Below are 19,438 nucleotides of genomic sequence, written 5' to 3' on the forward strand. Positions count from 1 at the left end.
GATTTGATTCAACACTGTTTAGTAGTAGACTGCCCCCAATCTTCCTATTTTCTCCTCCCTTACCATTAGTTTCTAACAAATTACCAAGTACTATCTTCTCAAAGCAATTGCTTATATCCTAATTCAAGGCCACACCTTAACCTTATGATGCCTTCTAAACCAAGTTCTCTAAATGGTCATCCTAGAACCATTCCGAAAGCTTTCAAATTCCTCTACTGCCAAAAGTCTCCCTTAGTCAATGAATAGTGATGAACTTCTCCAAGTAACAGTGTATTCATATTCTGATGAATAAAACTGCCTTTTTCTATCTAAATTATTCTTAGATAAAATAAATATTTAAGTTCTTTTTGAACCCACAGTTATTGTTGAGAAATTCACTAAAAACCAAGCAGCAGTGCTATAGCTTTTGCACAACATGGGTACTATTAAAATTATGTCAAGATTAACTACTCTGCTATTATGTAGGTAGTGTCCTTCAAAAAAGAATCCAGGCTCCAGATCTCCTTTACTCTTTGCAGTAAGAACACTAATACACAATGTATATTAAGTATCCAACTAGCAGAGAGCAGTCTTCATTCATGCCACATCTACCATAAATGTATCTTGAACTGGAAGGCAGCATATGCCCATTTGGGGCTCTTTTCTTTTCATGTATACTTTCCTCCTACTTTTTAAAAGATTTTTAGCCTGATAGCTAAACTGATAGCTCAGTTGGTAAAGAATCTGCCTGCAATGCAGGAGATCCTGGTTTGATCCTTGGGTTGGAGAGATCCCCTGAAGAATTGAAAGGCGACCCATTCCAGTATTCTGGCCTGGAGAATTCCATGGACGGTACAGGCCACGGGGTTGAGAAGAGTCGGAGACGACTGAGCGACTTTCACTCTCTTCACTGTAAGATCTAAGAGTCCTACTTCTTCAAGAAAAAGAGGTTAAAGTTTAGGCACATTTTAAAAATCAATACAGATTTTACTTTTTACCTGCTGAATAACTTTGACCAGATCTTTTAGCACCTGCCGGCGTTTTCGAACATCTTTGTTTGTTATGACTGCTGTGGTCAAATAGCGGAGAATATGTGGACACATCGTTTGAATTGCATTAAGATACCTAAAAAAAACCATGTAATTTACTTAATAACTTACCAAGTTTTTCTAGATCTATAATCATCTGTGATTTAAAGAAAACACTTGAGCAGCCCATCAGACTGCACTGTTTCAGTAAGCAAGGATTGTAAAAAATTACAAATGAGTATTATTAGGGCCATCTTCACCAAGAAAAAGTTTAAATGGTAAGAATGCTAGCTGGTATTTCTCAATTTGGGGTGAGATGAGAGACTCACTTAAGAGGTAAATATTACCTCTATTACCACTGCCGAGTAAAAGGATTTTGAAAGGCTCTTATATAAGCCATCAGTCTGTTTCAAAAGATTTCATTTACCTGTAAGAACAAATGTATGAAAAGCTATGTGCAAAACACTCCTCATAATTAAGAGAATCAGGCGCTTACACAAACAATTAAAACCAATTAATTTCAGGGGATGGAAGACTGGAAACTATTTTGATGATCAGCAGCTGACCACCCTGGTCATTCGGTATTTATCCTGTATTTCTTCTGCTCAATTTCCTTTTACAGCTCCCTAATTTTTATCCAGTAAGAACCTCTGAGCACCAGGTTGGAAATATTTGTCAACAAAGTCCATTTCTCTTAGTTGAATCTTCAAGCTCCAAGGTACCCATCCAGCTCTATCTCCCAGCACACCACTGACTGCCTCCTGCTTTCCTCACTTTTTAAAGCTCACTCCACTGCTCTCCCAAACACATCCCTCTGAAAGTCTAAATTCTAGCCATTCTTCAAGGTCCAGCAGAGAAACCTTATCTCCCAAGTTCTCCCAGATTATAATGTTAATAAATCTCTATACTTTGTCATATTGTAGATACCCCATAAAATGTTGTTTGAACTCATCAGAGGACCCTACAATCCGATAATAACCTAACATTTAGATAAAATCTAGTTCCACTTAGTCCTCTTTAAATTCCCTCTAAACAAGGCAAGCTATAAAAATAATCAACATTAACTCAAGAACAAAACAATTTCTAAGAAAAGATAACTAAACAAATCAGCTAAAAGCTTCACTATCTGAAAAATTAAGTATGAGTTTCAGGCAGAAAATTTTAAATGCAATGTTGTTGTTCAGTACAAGTGACTGCCTCAATACTCTTACCAGAGACATGGTGTATAGGAGAGTATGACTGGTTTTCTTAATCAGATTTGAAGTAGGTAGTTTTAGTACACATTTATGGAACTCATTCATAGATTTATTCCTATAAGATTAAAGTATATTTTATACGATGGTAACCCCCCCTTTACTTATCCTTTCTCTGTATTATTGCATCATGTATAATTTCACTGTTTTTATTGGAAAATGATGTCCTTAAGAAATCATCTCTATGTGAGTATATAGTTGGGTTAGAAAATTATTGTGAAGGGCCACATAATGAATATTTTAGGTTTTGCAGGCCAAGAAGCAAGACTCAGAATATTAATCAGGCACCTATATAAAAATAAAACAAATTTCTAAAATATTCTATTATAAAAACTCAAAATGTAATAGCTGACTACAAATATTCATAATTCAAGTCTACTAATAAAAATAGTAAAATTCCCTTAATAGGGTAACTTTGCTTATTGGGTTCAAATTTAGAGATCCCTATTAAAACTTATTACAAATGTTTGTTAATGCTAATCTGTAATGAGATTTTACATATTTAAACCAACAATGATTTTTTAATGTATGCAGGTACTACCAAACATTGGTATCAATGATAAGACTTTAATTTAGCGTATTTATCACTTGGGGAAGGCTTTTTAAGAATTCTGTTAAGATCTTTTGATATTGCCTTTTAGCTATCAAATGTAACGATATAGCTATCATTACATTGCAAATAAATCATTTCTATTTCAATTGCACAGTTAGATGGATTTTCATACACAGAAATTTCCTTTGTACTTACAATGAGATCTAAAACTTTTTTGAAATGTAACTTGAGCTTAAAAAATCTATCTGCTACAAATCTGTGTGGGAATGAAGGTCTCATTTCTTCTTTAAACTTTTCAAAGAACAGGAAAGGTTAAAGCAGCTAGACATTACTTAGGATTCATATTATGTTATTCATCATCAAATAAATGCCTGCTGCAGTATAAGTCTGCATATAAGTACTGTTCAGATTTATAATTTTAGGTTGAACTAAGAAACATTAAGTCTATAGCAAAATATAACTTCCAGAGCCATCCAGGGCTTGCTCATAGTGGTTGAGGGCAATTTTTTGTTTAAGAAAATTTCCACCTTACTCCAACCTAGAAAAAGTCACAATAAAACTTTGCCACTGCAAAGCCATTTTATCATTGTGGTACTAGGGAAAGTCAAGATATTCTATCGATCAAACAAAAATTCAGGGACTGCGAACAGTTAAGCCCACAACAGAAAATGAAGTTCACTGTTGACGCTAATGGTTTAACAATACACCATGGATTCAGGAATCTTCCACGAAATATGTGGACATGTCTAATGCAATGGACAACTATAGGCTTTCAACACCTCACATTTCCACAAGCTTTGTAAATTTGTCCAATAATAACCAATTTTCTCCCCCACATATATTTGCCACCAATATTTTTAACAGTTTAGCAGGTTCCACTTCAGGTTGTACTAAATTAGTGCTTTCTTAACTCTGAAAATATTTTCAACTGTAGTTGTTCCACAGACTATTCATAAAGGCATGTTCTTCAGACACTTCAAATCCAACAGTGATTCCTCAAACCAACTAGCCATATTGATAAACATCTATCAACAGAATCTAAGAAATAACTAAAAAATCATATACTTTATTTCTTAATTGACTATTGATGTGCTCCCAATATCTTCAATTCTGAGGAACAGTTCTCAGTAGAAGGCTGTAAGTTTTAAACCAATTCTTTTTTTCTGGACATATTTTTTTGGCTGCTGCAACTGAACATAACTAGTAAATGGCTTTCCTTACTTGGTTAACAAAAGAGCCATTCAGAAACATACTTTAGTTGAAGCCTCATTTTCCTTAATTTTGTGAGGAAACTCTGCTGCAGTATTGTTTTAAATTTCCTAATTTTTCTGAGAGCTGCTTTGTAATCAGTTGGGAATACTGTAATGAGGGCTTACGGCCTAGTTATATGGATGAACACTGTACACTTTCAGCGTATCTACACTGTCAATTCAATGCTTTGCTTTCTAATTTGAAACAAAATATTTCCACTGTATTGTGCCTTAAATTTAAGCACATCTGAAATCCACTTTTCTCCTGTTGACATGATGAGTAAGCACTGGTAAAATGTTGCCATGTAGTGATATACATGACACTTGAAAAGGGCCAGGCACTAGGGCAGCATCACTGGGATTCAAGGAGCACTGAGCAGCAGTGAAGCAAGGCGAGTGCAACCACGTATGACCATCTCCGTCACAACAATTCCACTCTGCCGTTACTGTCCGAAAGCAGATACAGATCATCTCTGTATCTCTCTATATCCATCCATCTCTATACATGCACAGATCAGATAGATCAATATAGATCAATGAATGTGTGTTCCAATAAAAATTTATGGACATTAAATCTCTAATTTCATAATTTTCATATCACAAAATATTTTTTTTCCCTAACCATTTAAAATGCAGAAGTCATTCTCAGATTGCAGGCCATGAGAAAAAAAGCAATGGGCCACAATTTTTAGCTCGCGGTCCATAGCTTTTGGTATACAGCATTACCACAGCAGACTTCCAAACATAGCAGGGAATTCCTACCTGCTAGGAAAGAAGCGATCCTGTCTATGTCTGGGTGTAAGTTATCTATATTGATCAGTACAAAAAGGAAGGGAGTGAGGATTAAGGGTGATTCTGGGCAAGTCATCTTAGTTTACACTCCTGTAGGATCAGTAATCATATGATTTAGTTCAAATATAAAAAAACCATAGGTATCACTATTTAATAGCCTGCCAGTAACCACTGTGCTCTTCTGTTCTACTTCTCTATCATTCATCTCCTTTCTTCTTTATCAATCAAAATTTAAAAGTCAAATCAATTTTCATCTTCTTCTAACTTTTCCAGGTCTCACTGGTGTCATAAATTGCACATCTATATGTAGTTAAATATGTTCTTAAGCTACTTGTGTTATTTGTTTGCATTATAAACTATGTAAGAAAGGAGCCTATACCTTCTCTATTTTTGAAATCTAACTTAAAACTATTTTTCCTTTAAATAAGAAGTTCAGTATTTATTGTGCTCTGAAGTGCAATTTCAGGATGGTCAAATAAGAAAGTTTATTCTTTTTCTAGCACAACCCTGTTCTAATTGTATAATTTTATGGAAGTGTTCTTACAGTATTTTTTGATTATAACTCAGAACGTTTAGTAATCAAAGGATAAGACAAAATAAACCACCAAATAAAATTCTCCTCTCAAACATGCTTATAATCTAGTTAGGGTGATAAGGCAATTGTAAGTTTTTTTAGAAAGACATTAATTAAACCAAGTATAAGGCAGGCACAATATATAGGACCTTATGTAGGAAGTTAACCTGAGCTGGATCTTGAAAAACAGGCAGGCTTTGAATTGGTACAAAAAAGAAAAGGGTATTTCCAGAAAGGCTAAACTTATTATAACCGCAGAGGATGGATTTTTAGAGATCATCCTAAGCTAAAGCAAGTAAAATACTTGCATAAAAAAGTTTTCTTGTCAGGAACAATTAGGAAGTTTCAGAAAAATAATGGCAGATGGTAAGTGAGGACAAATTCTGGGCACAATCTAGTTGACTGTTAACAGTAAAACCTGAAATTTCTTAGGAAATATACATTTTTTAATTTAGAAAACAAATCAAACATTCTTTTCCTAACTGAACTTTAAATCTTTTTTTACAAATGGAGAGTAACGAGAGCATTGTATTACATATGCATTCTTCTTACTAATAGCACCTACGTTTGGTGGCAGAGCCTCATCTCTAATAGCCTACGAACACTGTTCCAGCTTATACTTGATACCTTATCTTATATATTACATTACATTTAAAAGTTCAACATTTTTCAAACGTGAAAATCATCTCCATTTTAGGTTCAGAATAACTTATGGCAGAAATGATAACGTATATGATGTAAGAGACTCAACTGGCACTGGCATCTAAACTTCCACTTCAAGGACAAAAGTATGCATCATCATCACAGTACTTCCTGCACTTGGAAAAGGCCTGAAATCACAATCTATATAAGCTATCAATTTAACATATATTCAATGAACCACATTAAACTGCATTCCTGTGAATACTGGAGTGGGGTGCCACTCCCTTCTCCAGGGGATCTTCCCGACCCAGGGATTGAACCCAGGTCTCCCACATTGCAGGCAGACGCTTTAACCTCTGAGCCACCAGAGAAGCCCTATTCCTGTGCTGTTAGAAATTAGAAACAGAAAAATATGATACTTTCTCCATTAATACCTACTATATATCAATGACAATTGAAAAAGACATACTGACTATAGAGACGCAAATGCAAATTATACACTACTTACTAAAACCTACTCTAATTAAAGAATATGCAGCCTAGGAAAATGAATGAAACAATAATCTGTCAAGCCAACTGGGAGTTTTCTCACATGAAAAAGTTATAATCAGGCAAAACTGGGAATATGTCATTAGGACATTACTAATAAGGAAGAAAGTATGATGGCAACCTGACCCTATGGCAAGTGAAGATGATAAGCATCATATTTTGGAGAAATTTTAAAGTTGTAATACTGAATTGGGAGGATGAAAATGTTTAACATTTACTAATACATTGCTAATTTTATTTTCACTGACTTTGTTCTGTTTTTCTGTACTTTTAATCAAGGTTTTAAAAGTTGAACAAGTATTCAAGGCTATGAACTAATTTCTGAGTGCTGCTGTGGCAGGTATTTCATAATTATCAATACTTAATCTCTTTGATTCAGTTATTTATAAAACTTTTAATAATGCCCAGTTTTACTGTATTTTTGTCCAGGAAGCACATGCTATGAAATTTCTAGTTTTTAAAAACTTATTCAGAGATTTTTAATGGCATAAGGTATTCTTTTTTATACATGAAACCATGGAAATACAAATGAAAGCATTAAGCCTACTTACAGAATATAGCTTCATAATTAACTGTCTTAATTCTAAGTTGTTATTTTAATTATATTTCTATAACCATGAACCTTTATCTTACTTTAAAATTTAAAAAACAAATCTATTTTTTGCATTGTTTTCCTTTATAAGTTTGATCTTTTATCTTCAACAAAACTTTCTGCTATCTCAACTACTACCTTTATATTTCTAGTGTTTATAATAAAAGATTCTACTAAGGAATTAAATATAGTTTTAATTATATTAAAGCCATAAGGTTGTTAGGAATGAATATACTATTTCCCCTTAATCTGTATTATAGAATTTTCAGTGGGTTTGAATATTTTTACTTTTCTTGTTTACTTTATTTAAAGATGTGTTTTTAAAATCAGCTCAATAATATTCCTCTCTGGATACACATGTAACTATAAAAACTATAGGAGAGTGAGTCTACCCATAAGTAGTAGCGTGGAAGGCCAATACCTAGGGATCCCTATGACTTTGTACAAGAAAACCTGTCCTTATAACCCACCTGCTAGGTATCAAGATTAGAGCCAGCTATTACAGTATCCAATGTCTGAATCAAACTTGCTCATTTAGGGAAGGTTCATACTTCCACTCATGACTTTAGAGATATTAATAAATTCATAAGACAATCTTACAGGTTTATCATTCAGAAGGGAGGCAAAATACTACATGACAATTTTATTTTTACTCTCTTCTCATTTGAATGCATGTCTGATTAATCTCCATAAATACTGAGAACTATATCCTTAATTTTTGAATTTGAAATTCTTACAAAACATCTTTTTTCGTAAGATGCATGGATAGTTTAAAATTAAAGATAGGTAGTACTCATCAATTTAGTATGAGAAAACTATCATTATCAGGAAGACTTGAGAACTTGATAAAAAATATTTAAATCAACACTAGGGACCAGGAAAGAAAGATGGGAGCAAATTGAGAGGCAGTGATCTGAAACAGAATCATAAAAAGAGAAGTATAGAAAAAACCAAACCTTGGAAAAGCCCACTCAAATATTTAGGGTGACATACACACCAAAACATGTTCCTGACCTGGATCCTGGATAGACCTAGCGACAAAAATATTGTGGAAATGGATATGTTAATCTGATCGTGCTATTAAACATTCTAGTCACATAAATTAATAGTCTATCCTGATTTCAAGTATTCATAAAGAAATCTTCTGTACTCTGTAACTTCCTATATGAATATTAAACCTATAGGGTCAGAACAATCTGGTCAGTGTTTCATGTTCTTAGTTTCTCTTAGCACTTCTCATAGCAAATGATGGCATGTTGGTTTTATACATCAGTTCTTTTGAGGTTGGTTCAGCTCTTTTCTTTGCAAATAAACCCCTAAAACACTACCAAATAAAGTTGTGGGATTCCTAGATCAAAAGTCAGAAAAAAATATAACATCCTTGTAGGATCTTACTTTAGTACACAGTGACTTTCCTTTTTTAACCTTTTCTAAGAGCTTACTTAATGCAATAAACGTACTATAACTTAACTTTCCAGATTACAATCTATTATTACATCCAACAAAGAGTATCCAACTATAAAATTCTGGGGGCTTCCATGGTGTATCAGCGTGTAAAGAATCCGCCTGCAATGCAGAAGACCTGGGTTTGATCCCTGGGTTGGGAAGATCCCCTGGAGAAGGGAAAGGCTACTCATTCCAGTATTCTGGCCTGGAGAACTCCATGGACGGTATAGTTCCTAGGGTTGCAAAGAGTCGGACAAGACTGCGCAACGTTCAATTTCCTACAAAGAGGGTTTCTTTAAGGAGGAACAGCAGCTCAGATAGAAACAAGCTTTTATGCCCTGCTTTAGCGACTATTGTGAATCTAGATGGCAAACCTGAATGCTATAATCTCTAATAAAATAAATAACTATAAACCATGTAAGTTATAAAAAATTTTATCTCTTGTAATTTACATTTAAACTTTAATGCTGGAATCATACACTGTCTTCTACCTCACTTAATGCCATGTAGTTTTTGCTTTTTCAAGGAAAGATCAAAATAATTTCCTGTTACAAAAACTTCCTTGCCTGTGTTCAGTTTTAACAAACTGGACTAGTGTATCATGATACAAGGGCTTCCCTTGTGGCTCAGCTGGTAAAGAATCCACCTGCAATGCAGGAGACCTGGGTTTGGAAGATCACCTGGAGAAGGGAAAGTCTACCTACTCCAATATTATGGGCTGGAGAATTCCATGGACTGTATAATCTATGGGGTCACAAAGAGTCGGACACAACTGAGAGACTTTCACTATCATGCAAATACTGACTAAATACACTAACACTGAACTTAAGTTATAATATTAATACAGAAAATAAGCCAAGCAGATTTCTGATAAAAGTGCTTCTATTTGCCAGATTTAGGGGAATATTTAGCATTTAATGCAGAAACACAATTTATACCATTTAAAACTGGCTCCCTGTTTCTACATTTAAAAATTACTGGCACTTCTTGGTTGGCAAATATTTTTCATCTTCATCACCACCAATAACTTAATTTCTCTTAAATTTAAAGTTCCGATGTTCATGTTAATAACTGAAGAAGTCAAATATTTCAGTCTTAAAAATCTTAATAAACTGAGCATTTAGAGAACATGGTTACTAATGTGATCAGTTTAGATGATTATATTTCATCAACTTATGCAAAAATATTGCTACAGTACTACTGCCTTATTTTTAAAACTTAGAAAATCACACAAAAAATACAGGTTGTTCAATGTTCACTGACTTTATATTAAAAGGGTATTACACCATCAATTCCTAAACTATACTTCTGTAAAGTAAATATACATTTTAGAAAAAAATTAAAATCTTAATTTGACAGACAACAATAAGCAGAAATCAAGTGAAATGTATTAGGATCTCTATCTTAATTTAGGTTAAAAATAACAGAAATATGGCTCAAAGTATTTATGTGTGATTTAGTCAACAATGCAGTTAGTAAGTCATACCCAGAAACAAAAGTTAATGAAATCTTGGGTTAAATTAATAAAAGTATATGTACTGATCACTGAAGCTAATACTGCCACTGCTTTCTATAAAGCTTAGATATTCTAGAATAAGCTTTCCATTTTAAACATCCAGATTTTTAAAAGGCTATGGATAAACTGGTGGTTATCTAAGAACAGCAGCCATAATATTAAAGAACGTAACCAACTACATTACTTGATAAAACCAGAGATATTTAGCTTGAAGGAAAGAAAAATAAGGAAAATTATCTTCAGGTATCTGAAATATTTTCATAACGTGTCTTGTTTTCTGTTGCTCCAACCAAAATATTAAGAAATAACAAGCAGAAGATCCAGAGGCATTTATCTCAAATGGAAGAATAAAGTTTAAAAATGACTTCTACCTAATGATAGAACAGTACAGTTCACAAAGCAGTGTATTTCTTGTTACCAAAAGCTGGATGATAGAGCAAAGATGATATAAAAGGGATTCCTGGGATGTATTATCTTCCTTCCAAATAATACAGCCTAAAAGCCTTCTAATTCTGAAGCTTTCATGCAAGTATGAATTACCTGGATTCTTGTTACATAGATTCTATTCAGTTCTTCTAGGATAAGGCCTGAGATTCTGCAAAATACTGATGCTGGTGGCCCAGGGACCACACTTAAAGAGCACTTTAAAGGGCTCAGAATGTACTTTTATCAAGTAATTTACTAAAGAGTTATATGTAAGCTTTTTCCATGAACAAGCACATCTACCACATGAAGGGAAAAAAACGTGAAAACAAATTTAAATGTTAGAGAGAAGTACATTTTAAACTCTAAAAATTCCATTTGATTTCATATAATTGAAGTGAAAATTATACAGTGGGGACTTCCCTGGTGGTCCAGTGGCTAAGACTGCGGCTCTGATGCAGGGGGCCCAGTTCAATCCCTGGTTGGGGAGCTGGATCCCACATGCCACAACTAAAAGCTCCCCCATGCCACAACAAAGACACAGTGCAGCCAAATAAATAAACAAATAAATATTTTTTAAAAATACAGTGAAATAACTTACTGTGGCTGGTAAAGGAAGAGATCAATAATGTTATCGCGCCCTTTGGGATGATTGAAGAAAACAAACAGAGACCAATGAATGAGCCATGTCCGCTGCTGAAGAGACTGAAGTGGAGAACTCACAGACTAAAGGATTAAAAAATGTATACAAAGGAAATATTAATATATGAGAAAGAGGAAAGGGAGTAAATTATTGCTAATATCGGAATTTTAGTTAAAATGAGAACCTTCTAAAGCATGCGCACTGTGATCATTATGATCAAAGTCCAATCTCCTAGACTAGACTGCTCTCTACATGACCCCTGACATGCAAAATTTCCCTGTTCTCAGAGACAAATTCAACAATGTCCACTAAGCCATTTTTACAGAGACTCCAAGTTACACTCATTTCAGAAAACATTTTTAAAAGCAAGCACTAAATTAAACACTCCATAAAAAGAGGTTTTATTAGACACTAATAGGAGATGAAAAATGTCTTCTGCATAGGACTTTCAATAAAGGGTAGCACTAAGAGTATTATGTCTTTTCCACTGAAACAGGTAAAAGAGGCATTATAGCTCTAACAAAAATGAAAGCTGAGTTATTTTCTCTAAGAGCCAAAAGAGGTTTGACAACTTCCTTCAAGGAGGTTCAGTAAAATTAATCAACCCACTAACCCACTGTGATTTTTAAGTCAGGTGAACATTTTAGTTTAGCCTTCCTCTCTTCCATTCTTCCTTCCTACACAGTACTTTTCCTATCAAGAAGTATGAAGGATACATAGAATTTCAGAGAATCACCTTAAAAAGGTGTAACTCACATTATTATCTATGGTCTCTTTTAGCCGTGTCAGGTCTTCCATGGCTGCATCCCAATTCTGCATTAAGATTTCAGAGGCCAGTTTTCCCCAGAGTGAACTCAAAGCATTTCTATCCGTTGCTGGAACCTGTTGAAGCCATCATAATTAATTATATTCTGAATACTCTGGAGGAATAGATAATGTTATACCCTACATATCCACCCAGCCTACTAAAAAATCTAAAGCTCTCTTCCCCAAACTGCCCTTTATTTGGATCACACTGGTTAAGCTGACTCAAACAGCTTTCATTTAACTTAATTTACTAAAAATACTCAGGTCTTTGATATTCAGTCTAGATCAGAAAACAAAGAGTAACCTAAAACTAGGATACAAAAACCAGTGTTTTAGCATAATCCATTTCAGATAATTTAGTCAGGGTTTCCCTGGTGGCTCAGATGGTAAAGAATCTGCCTGCAATGCAGGAGACCTGGGTTCGATCCCTGGGCTGGGAAGATCCCATGGAGAGGGGCATGGCAACCCACTCCAGTATTCTTGCCTAGAGAATCCCAATGGACAGAGGAGTCTGGTGGGCTACAGTCCATGGAGTTGCAAAGAGTTGGACACGACTGAGTGACTAAGTACATAGCACAGCACATACACAATTAATCGAATTTTAGAGCCCTAAATCTTTGCCAAGAGTTAAGATACAGAAGCAATTTGTTGCTAAAAATTCCTGGAGTAAAGATATGGAAATAAAGACTTGTGGATCTCATTTACAATTAAAAAAATTTTTTCAGAACAAAAAGCTTTCTAAATTACAATACAAATGGAAAAAGTCACAGAAAGAAAAGCAGGTGTATTGGCTAATACCATTAATAATTATCAAAGGAATATGCAACGAGCAACAAAAGTTCATTTTCTTATACAATCCTAAAACCATGAAAGGTAAATAAATTTTTTTTATCTTCATTAAAAAGGAGGGCAGAAATGATGCATGGAGAGCATAACTTGTTGAAAATTATACCTCTATTCATAAAAGCTATAGATTTCACACTGCAATTTTAACCTACAAAAAAAGAGAAATGAGGGACATGCTATCTCTTCTTGCCATTGGCGGAAGAGTATCATAAACCCAAATATCTATAAAGACTAGGTTAACAACAAAAACAAGTAAAGCCGGACTCTCAAAAAGCAAGGCAAAGAAAAGCTGATTATATAATGACTCTGAACTGTGCTAAAGCAGCAGAAGCAAGTGAGTATACTGGAGGCAGAATATCTTTTTCATTGAAGCATTTACATGGTGGTATTAATTGTAAAGTACCATTAGTACATATTATAATTACAAGTTAAATAAAATTGTATGGGCAGGACTGGAAATCCAACCACTAATAATTCTGGCTCTACCACTATAAACAGCTGAACCATCTGAGCTTTAGCTTCTTCATCTATAGAATGAAGATACTATCAGAACCCACCTCAACTGTTGTATGAGTTAGATGACATAATACATGTAAAGAATATTACATCATCATCTGACACATAATAAAAACTCAGAAAAGGTGAGTCATTACCAAAACGATAATGAGAATAGAAATGACGATACAGAGTACTATAGGTTGCCTTAACTATGAGGATTAAAACCACACCTAATTCAGACTCAGCCTACACTGAGAGTCTTCCTTTGATAACAATAACTAATCCAAATATACTGAAAATATATATAACAAACTCTTAGAACAGGAAAACTCTTAGAACAGGCAAATAGCAGAGACTGAATTTGCAACAGTAACCAACTCTTAGAACCGGAGAATAGCACAGAAGAATTTGCAAATTAAAATTGGAAACATAATGAAAACCACTGGTTCTTATTATTGTTACAATTTATGTCCACAAAAAAAACTTGTATATAAATATTCTTATCTTTATTTGAAACAGACAAAATCCAGAACTAATCCAAATGTTTATTAATGAATGAACAGAAAAACTAATATATTCCTAGAATGTAAAGAATCAAACTTCTGATACATACAATAACACAAAGACATCTCAAAAACTTGCTAGCCAAAATATGCCAGGCACAAGCTTAAAAATATCATTCCTCTTAACATGAAATTCTAGAAGGCCACTCTAATAGGAATGGAAACTAGTCAGTAGATGAACAAGAGATGAGGTATGACTGCAAATGGAAACAAGGGGTCTTTCTGGGGTAAAATATTCTTTATCTTGATTTGGTGGTAGCTGCACAGGTATGTGCATGTTAAAACTTACTGAAATTAAACACTTGACACAAATATCCATAAAACTATTGTTCAAATCACAAAGGAGAAGATGTTTGATCCTTACAAAGAAATCTAAGTACTAATATTTCACTGAAATTTAAGATGTCATCAATTTTAAGGTGTATTAATTATTTTAGGTCAATTTAGGACACATCTCAATTTTAGATGTTAAAATGGGATGAACAATGTATGAAATACACATCTTTTACAGTGACAAGCAGAGCACATCAGATCCAAATCTTCAGTCAAGACTCTAAAACTCAAAATAAACAAATAAATACACTAAAAAAAAAAGAAATGAAAAGATTTTAAAATCCACCAAATCATCATTACTCAACTTTCTTGACTCAAGGACAAGTACCTTTAAATTGAATGACAAGTACTGAAGAGTAGGAAATTTAAATTCTAAGTGAATCACATACACAAATATGATCACCAACAGTCCCAGCATCTTAAAATTACTTTTATTTCAAATAGCTGTTGGATGAGGGGAGGGGTTATATTTTGAAGCCAGACCAAAGGCCACAGTGAGGACAAATTCTAACAAAATAATTAAAATACAGTGATAACAACTTTCAAAACAAAAAAATTTCCAAAATTCCTACCAAATTTATTCCACCATTTCAATTTAAATTAATGAATTTCTTACAGTATTATTCAAAGAAGTTTCACAGTCAAAGAGGATGCATTTAAGTACTAGTTGGTATTTTCTAAAAGCCACCAAATCTTTTAAAAATAAAAGTAGATCCTAGGGTCACACAGCTTTAATTTATACAACACTAACCTACAATAGGTCACTCAGAGAGTCAAATTCTAATCTCAGATCATAGTTACAATGGTTCTTTCATAGCTTATGTTTCCCTAACCATAGATTTAAAAGACTAATCAACCACTAGGAAAGAATTTAGAAATGAAAACAGGTCCTTTGCAAAAAAATAAAATTAACTAACCAATAAGCAAAAACACCGACAGTATTTATCCCAAATCTAATATAGATTTTATAATACATATACATAGATTTTATAATGGTGTCTATCTATATCAAAAGAAAAAGTAAAATAAACCAGCTTAAAACTTAGCTTGGTTAGCCTTTATCAATATGCCAACATGTAATAACCAACTCCATGTAACTCAATTTTTCTATGGCACAAGATGGGTCAAAAACTTTAAGGTGAATTGCACCTAATTTCTGAGTACTGTCCAATCACTGTATTTTGATTCTTAACATAAAACATTAATTTTGTATCTGGACCATGGTATTCAACCACTAGAATGTCACCTGAGTTCTATCATAAGATTTGCCAGGTGATACAAAAGCTTAAGATCAATCCAGAATTTTTAAAAGATAGGAAACCAACTGAGATCTTCATATTTTACAAAAGTAAATATAAAAACTCTGCAAACTTTTAAAGTATACACCATCTATCTGAGCCACCAGGGAGGCCCCATACATGAATCACATGCAGAAATTTTCAGACTAAACCATACTACATAAACATGATAATACTATTAAAACTAAAATATGTAATACATGTTAGGATAAAAAGCTTTCTGTAGCAGTGCAGCAAGTTTTTTTAATTCCCAAAAGGTTCATGCATACTACTCTGGCTCAAGTCCATGTCATTACAGTTGGCTCTTCATACCAACCTGCTTTCAAGGGTGGATATGCTAGAAGAGTTTCAATATCTGGATTTCCAGCAGGTACCTTAAGTTTCCATGTCTTAGCAAAATGGCACATTCACTCACTGACCAGCAACAATAAATTTACTGTGCTAGAACTCTAACATGACACTAAATCTTCATTCTCAAAATTCACTCCCAGCATTAACAAATGATATGAATAACCAACTCTTTTCATGTACCTGTAATCATATCAGGCTTCTGATTTTACAATCCTCTTCTAAGCTGTTTACATTTCCAAAGTAATCAACTTTTGCTCTCTTAAATCCTTCATAATATTAAAAGTAAAACTGATGGAATTTTCTGATAAGCCACTACAAATTGAGCATCATCCATTACCTTCAATGCACTTGCAAGCTAACCACAGCTAAACTGCAAATTAAGAATTCATTTACAAATAGGAGTAAAAGAAAAAAAATTTTTTTATTTTCAAATCAAACTTAGAAATAAACTGAAATCTATTTCTTTGAAAGGATGGTACTTTTAAAAAACAAAGTTGTCTAAGTATTTTTTTAAAGTGTAAGATTTATTTAATAACACCAAACTCTTCCTTCCCTTACAAAAAAAGGAAAATTTAATTTCCTAGAAAACAACCAAAGACAGCAGCCATTGAATGTTTTCTTTGACATGTGGGGCTAAAAGAAAAAGGTACCAGAAAACAGAGACAGAAAGGGACTGTTCCAAGGTTAGAAAACAAAAAGTCCCTGTCTTAAGAGGTAATTTCCCAACTTCTAGGATTAACTAGAGTTATCAGAGATGTAAGCAGTTTCTTACTAAACCAAAGTAACAAATTATAATTTCTCAAATGAGAAGCTAGTTAAAATGAGAATTTTGGAAATTTTAGAAGGCATTTATTAATATAATTACCTAAACAGAAGACAAAATGAGAAAGAAATCTGTCAGTGTGAAGCCTGATTTTTCCTTTAGCTTCACACAGCTCTCTTTACCTGACAAAAGCAATGAAACTAGAACTTGTCAAATAAGACAAAATTGCTATTACCTAGCAATACCATTTAAACTCATCTACTCCCTACAAAATGGGGGAAAAAAATGGAAGTTTATGGTCTAATACCTGAGGGGCGGAAAGTAGAAAAAGTTACTATTAAGGCATAAAATCTTTTAAAAATATCATTAGAATTCCACAGCTGTTTAGAACAAGTTCAAGGAATACGTGCAGCATAAAACGTTGAACTAAAATTAGCAAAAATTAAGTAATATGCCACCCAAAATGTGCTTGCTACTCACTGTGCCGGGCAGTATTATTATAACAAATCTATTACATGATAGAACTCTACTAATGTTAAAATCATACAGCTATATATAAAACGACAAATTAGTGGTTCCTACTTTTGGATTTCAAGGACAAGCTAAATCTCCCTCCAAATTTTGAGGCCCTGACTTAAGGTTTCCTGTTTCTCTTTGGCTTTTGTTAAAAGTTTATTTTTTCTTTTGCCAATGATGGCTGAAAACTTAATGGACAGACCCAAATCTATAGACCTGTTCTGAAGAACCAAGGCAACCTACAAAAGAAGAGTGAAAAGGAAAAGAAAAGACTACTTACCAACACTCTAAAGAAGTAAAGATATTCTGCTGCTCCAGAGTAATTTCCACATTCATACTGGAATTTTGCATACCTGTACAGTGTATCTAAATATTCCTGCCTGAACTAAAAACAGAAAAAAAGCTTAGGTTATGCTTCTTAATTTTGAGTTTTAAGATTCAAATCATTTATTCTTTCAAATGTCCCCAGATAGCAATTTTTTCAAAAATTGATCCCTCTCCCAGCCCAATATCAGAAAACCACATGACCCTTAAAATATATATTAGGAATTATTGAATTTCACATTCACAGTTCTGGCTTTAAGTTGTGATACAAACTTGAATTACAGCTGAAGGTCTGATGTGTGAATCCCTTAGCTGGTAAAGGAGCTTAGACAACTATCTAGCATATGCATCCCTGTTAAGATTTTCTGATTCTGTATAAATAATGTGTACAGTAAATTTCAGTTCCCTGCAAAAACTGGCCCCCAAATTACATCCATTTTTAGAGTTTATGATGCAAACCTAGTGAAAGAGAAGAAATCTAAGAGAAAGGCTCCAAACTAGAACATTAACAAATCTATCAAAACATTTTACATAGAAACTAGAAAAAGTAATCATGCACAGTAGTCAACATGCCTCCTGTTACAATAATTATGTGTTAAATAAAAGATAAAACTTGCTGCTGCTGCTGCTAAGTCGCTTCAGTCGTGTCCGACTCTCGGCGACCCCAGAGACGGCAGCCCACCAGGCTCCCCGTCCCTGGGATTCTCCAGGCAAGAACACTGGAGTGGGTTGCCACTTCCTTCTCCAATGCATGAAAGTGAAAAGTGAAGTCGCTCAGTCATGTCTGATTCCTAGCGACCCCATGGACTGCAGCCCACCAGGCCCCTCCGTCCATGGGATTTTCCAGGCAAGAGTACTGGAGTGGGTTGCCATTGCCTTCTCTGTAAAACTTGAATGCAAGCTAAATAATTAATTATATGCAAATGATTATATACACACTTTGAGTTAGTGCAAGGGAAGGAGACTAGAAAATGACTAGACAAGGCTGTAACAACATTCCTTTATCTGAGGATTTATAAAGGTCTTGATAATGTCAAGGGCTACTACATTCCACAAGGCAGCCAAAGTGTTACTTAATGCTATTCTTCAAAGCATTTTAATTCAAATTTAGTTCTGTTTTACCTACTTGTTAATCCATCAGAAATACAAAAAGCTAACTTGTTATCTAAAGGTAATTACAAACATATTAATTTCCAATCAAGACTAATTTTTAAAGCTTCAAAAACATACCTCGTCTTACATCTAACACATTAATCGGGAAATTACATCTTTTTCAAGCCATGAATCTAACTATTCAGCACTGTTCTTTAATTACCTTTATTACAACATGGCAACTAAACAGTTTTTTAAGAGACTACTTACACCATGCTTGTCTGCCAGGTAGTCAAACAGCATCCGACCATCCCTTAATAAAAAAATTTTAAAATTACTATCTTTCACAGGCCACAGAAAACAAGCATATTCATCTTCTATCTTACTACTCACATAAAGCCATATAATTACTTTAATATTTAACACTAAAAATAAGACTTCCAGAAATAAACAGAACATTATATGTTTTGAACGTAATGAACAGGAACTCAAGGAAAACTAAAGTTTAAAATTTCACTTTGAGATTTCTTAAGCCCTAAAAAAACCATATGTTCTGATTCACCCCATGATCTCAGTTTTTCAGGTAATAAAACCAGAACATTCTGACTATTCTTATAGTGACATCAGTGACATCTATTTAGGTGGTAACCTACTGAAAATGCTATTTGCTCTCTTGAGGACACATTTCTAATTGATAATATATTAAAATGGAGAAGGAAATAAATGGACAATACAAACAAGCACGAATTAATCTTATATATTAATTTGGCCCCCCTCCACAATGTTAGTATTTTTCATAAGGACAGT

At 33.8% G+C, this 19,438-nt stretch overlaps 1 protein-coding gene across 1 annotated transcript in view; it reads right to left on the minus strand.

The window, feature by feature from the left end:
- The window catches only part of EIF3E (eukaryotic translation initiation factor 3 subunit E), a 47,683-nt gene that overhangs the window by 17,399 nt on the left and 10,846 nt on the right, over nucleotides 1–19,438 (minus strand). Inside the window, exons 4-8 of the mRNA XM_005689158.3 lie at nucleotides 18,902–18,944; nucleotides 17,496–17,600; nucleotides 11,997–12,122; nucleotides 11,199–11,323; nucleotides 978–1,104 (exon numbers count right to left, since the gene is read on the minus strand). Coding sequence (XP_005689215.1) covers nucleotides 978–1,104; nucleotides 11,199–11,323; nucleotides 11,997–12,122; nucleotides 17,496–17,600; nucleotides 18,902–18,944 — 526 coding nt within the window. The remainder of the gene's footprint in view (nucleotides 1–977; nucleotides 1,105–11,198; nucleotides 11,324–11,996; nucleotides 12,123–17,495; nucleotides 17,601–18,901; nucleotides 18,945–19,438) is intronic.

The sequence above is a fragment of the Capra hircus genome, chromosome 14 (genome assembly GCF_001704415.2).
Source record: "Capra hircus breed San Clemente chromosome 14, ASM170441v1, whole genome shotgun sequence".
Lineage (NCBI taxonomy): Eukaryota > Metazoa > Chordata > Mammalia > Artiodactyla > Bovidae > Capra > Capra hircus.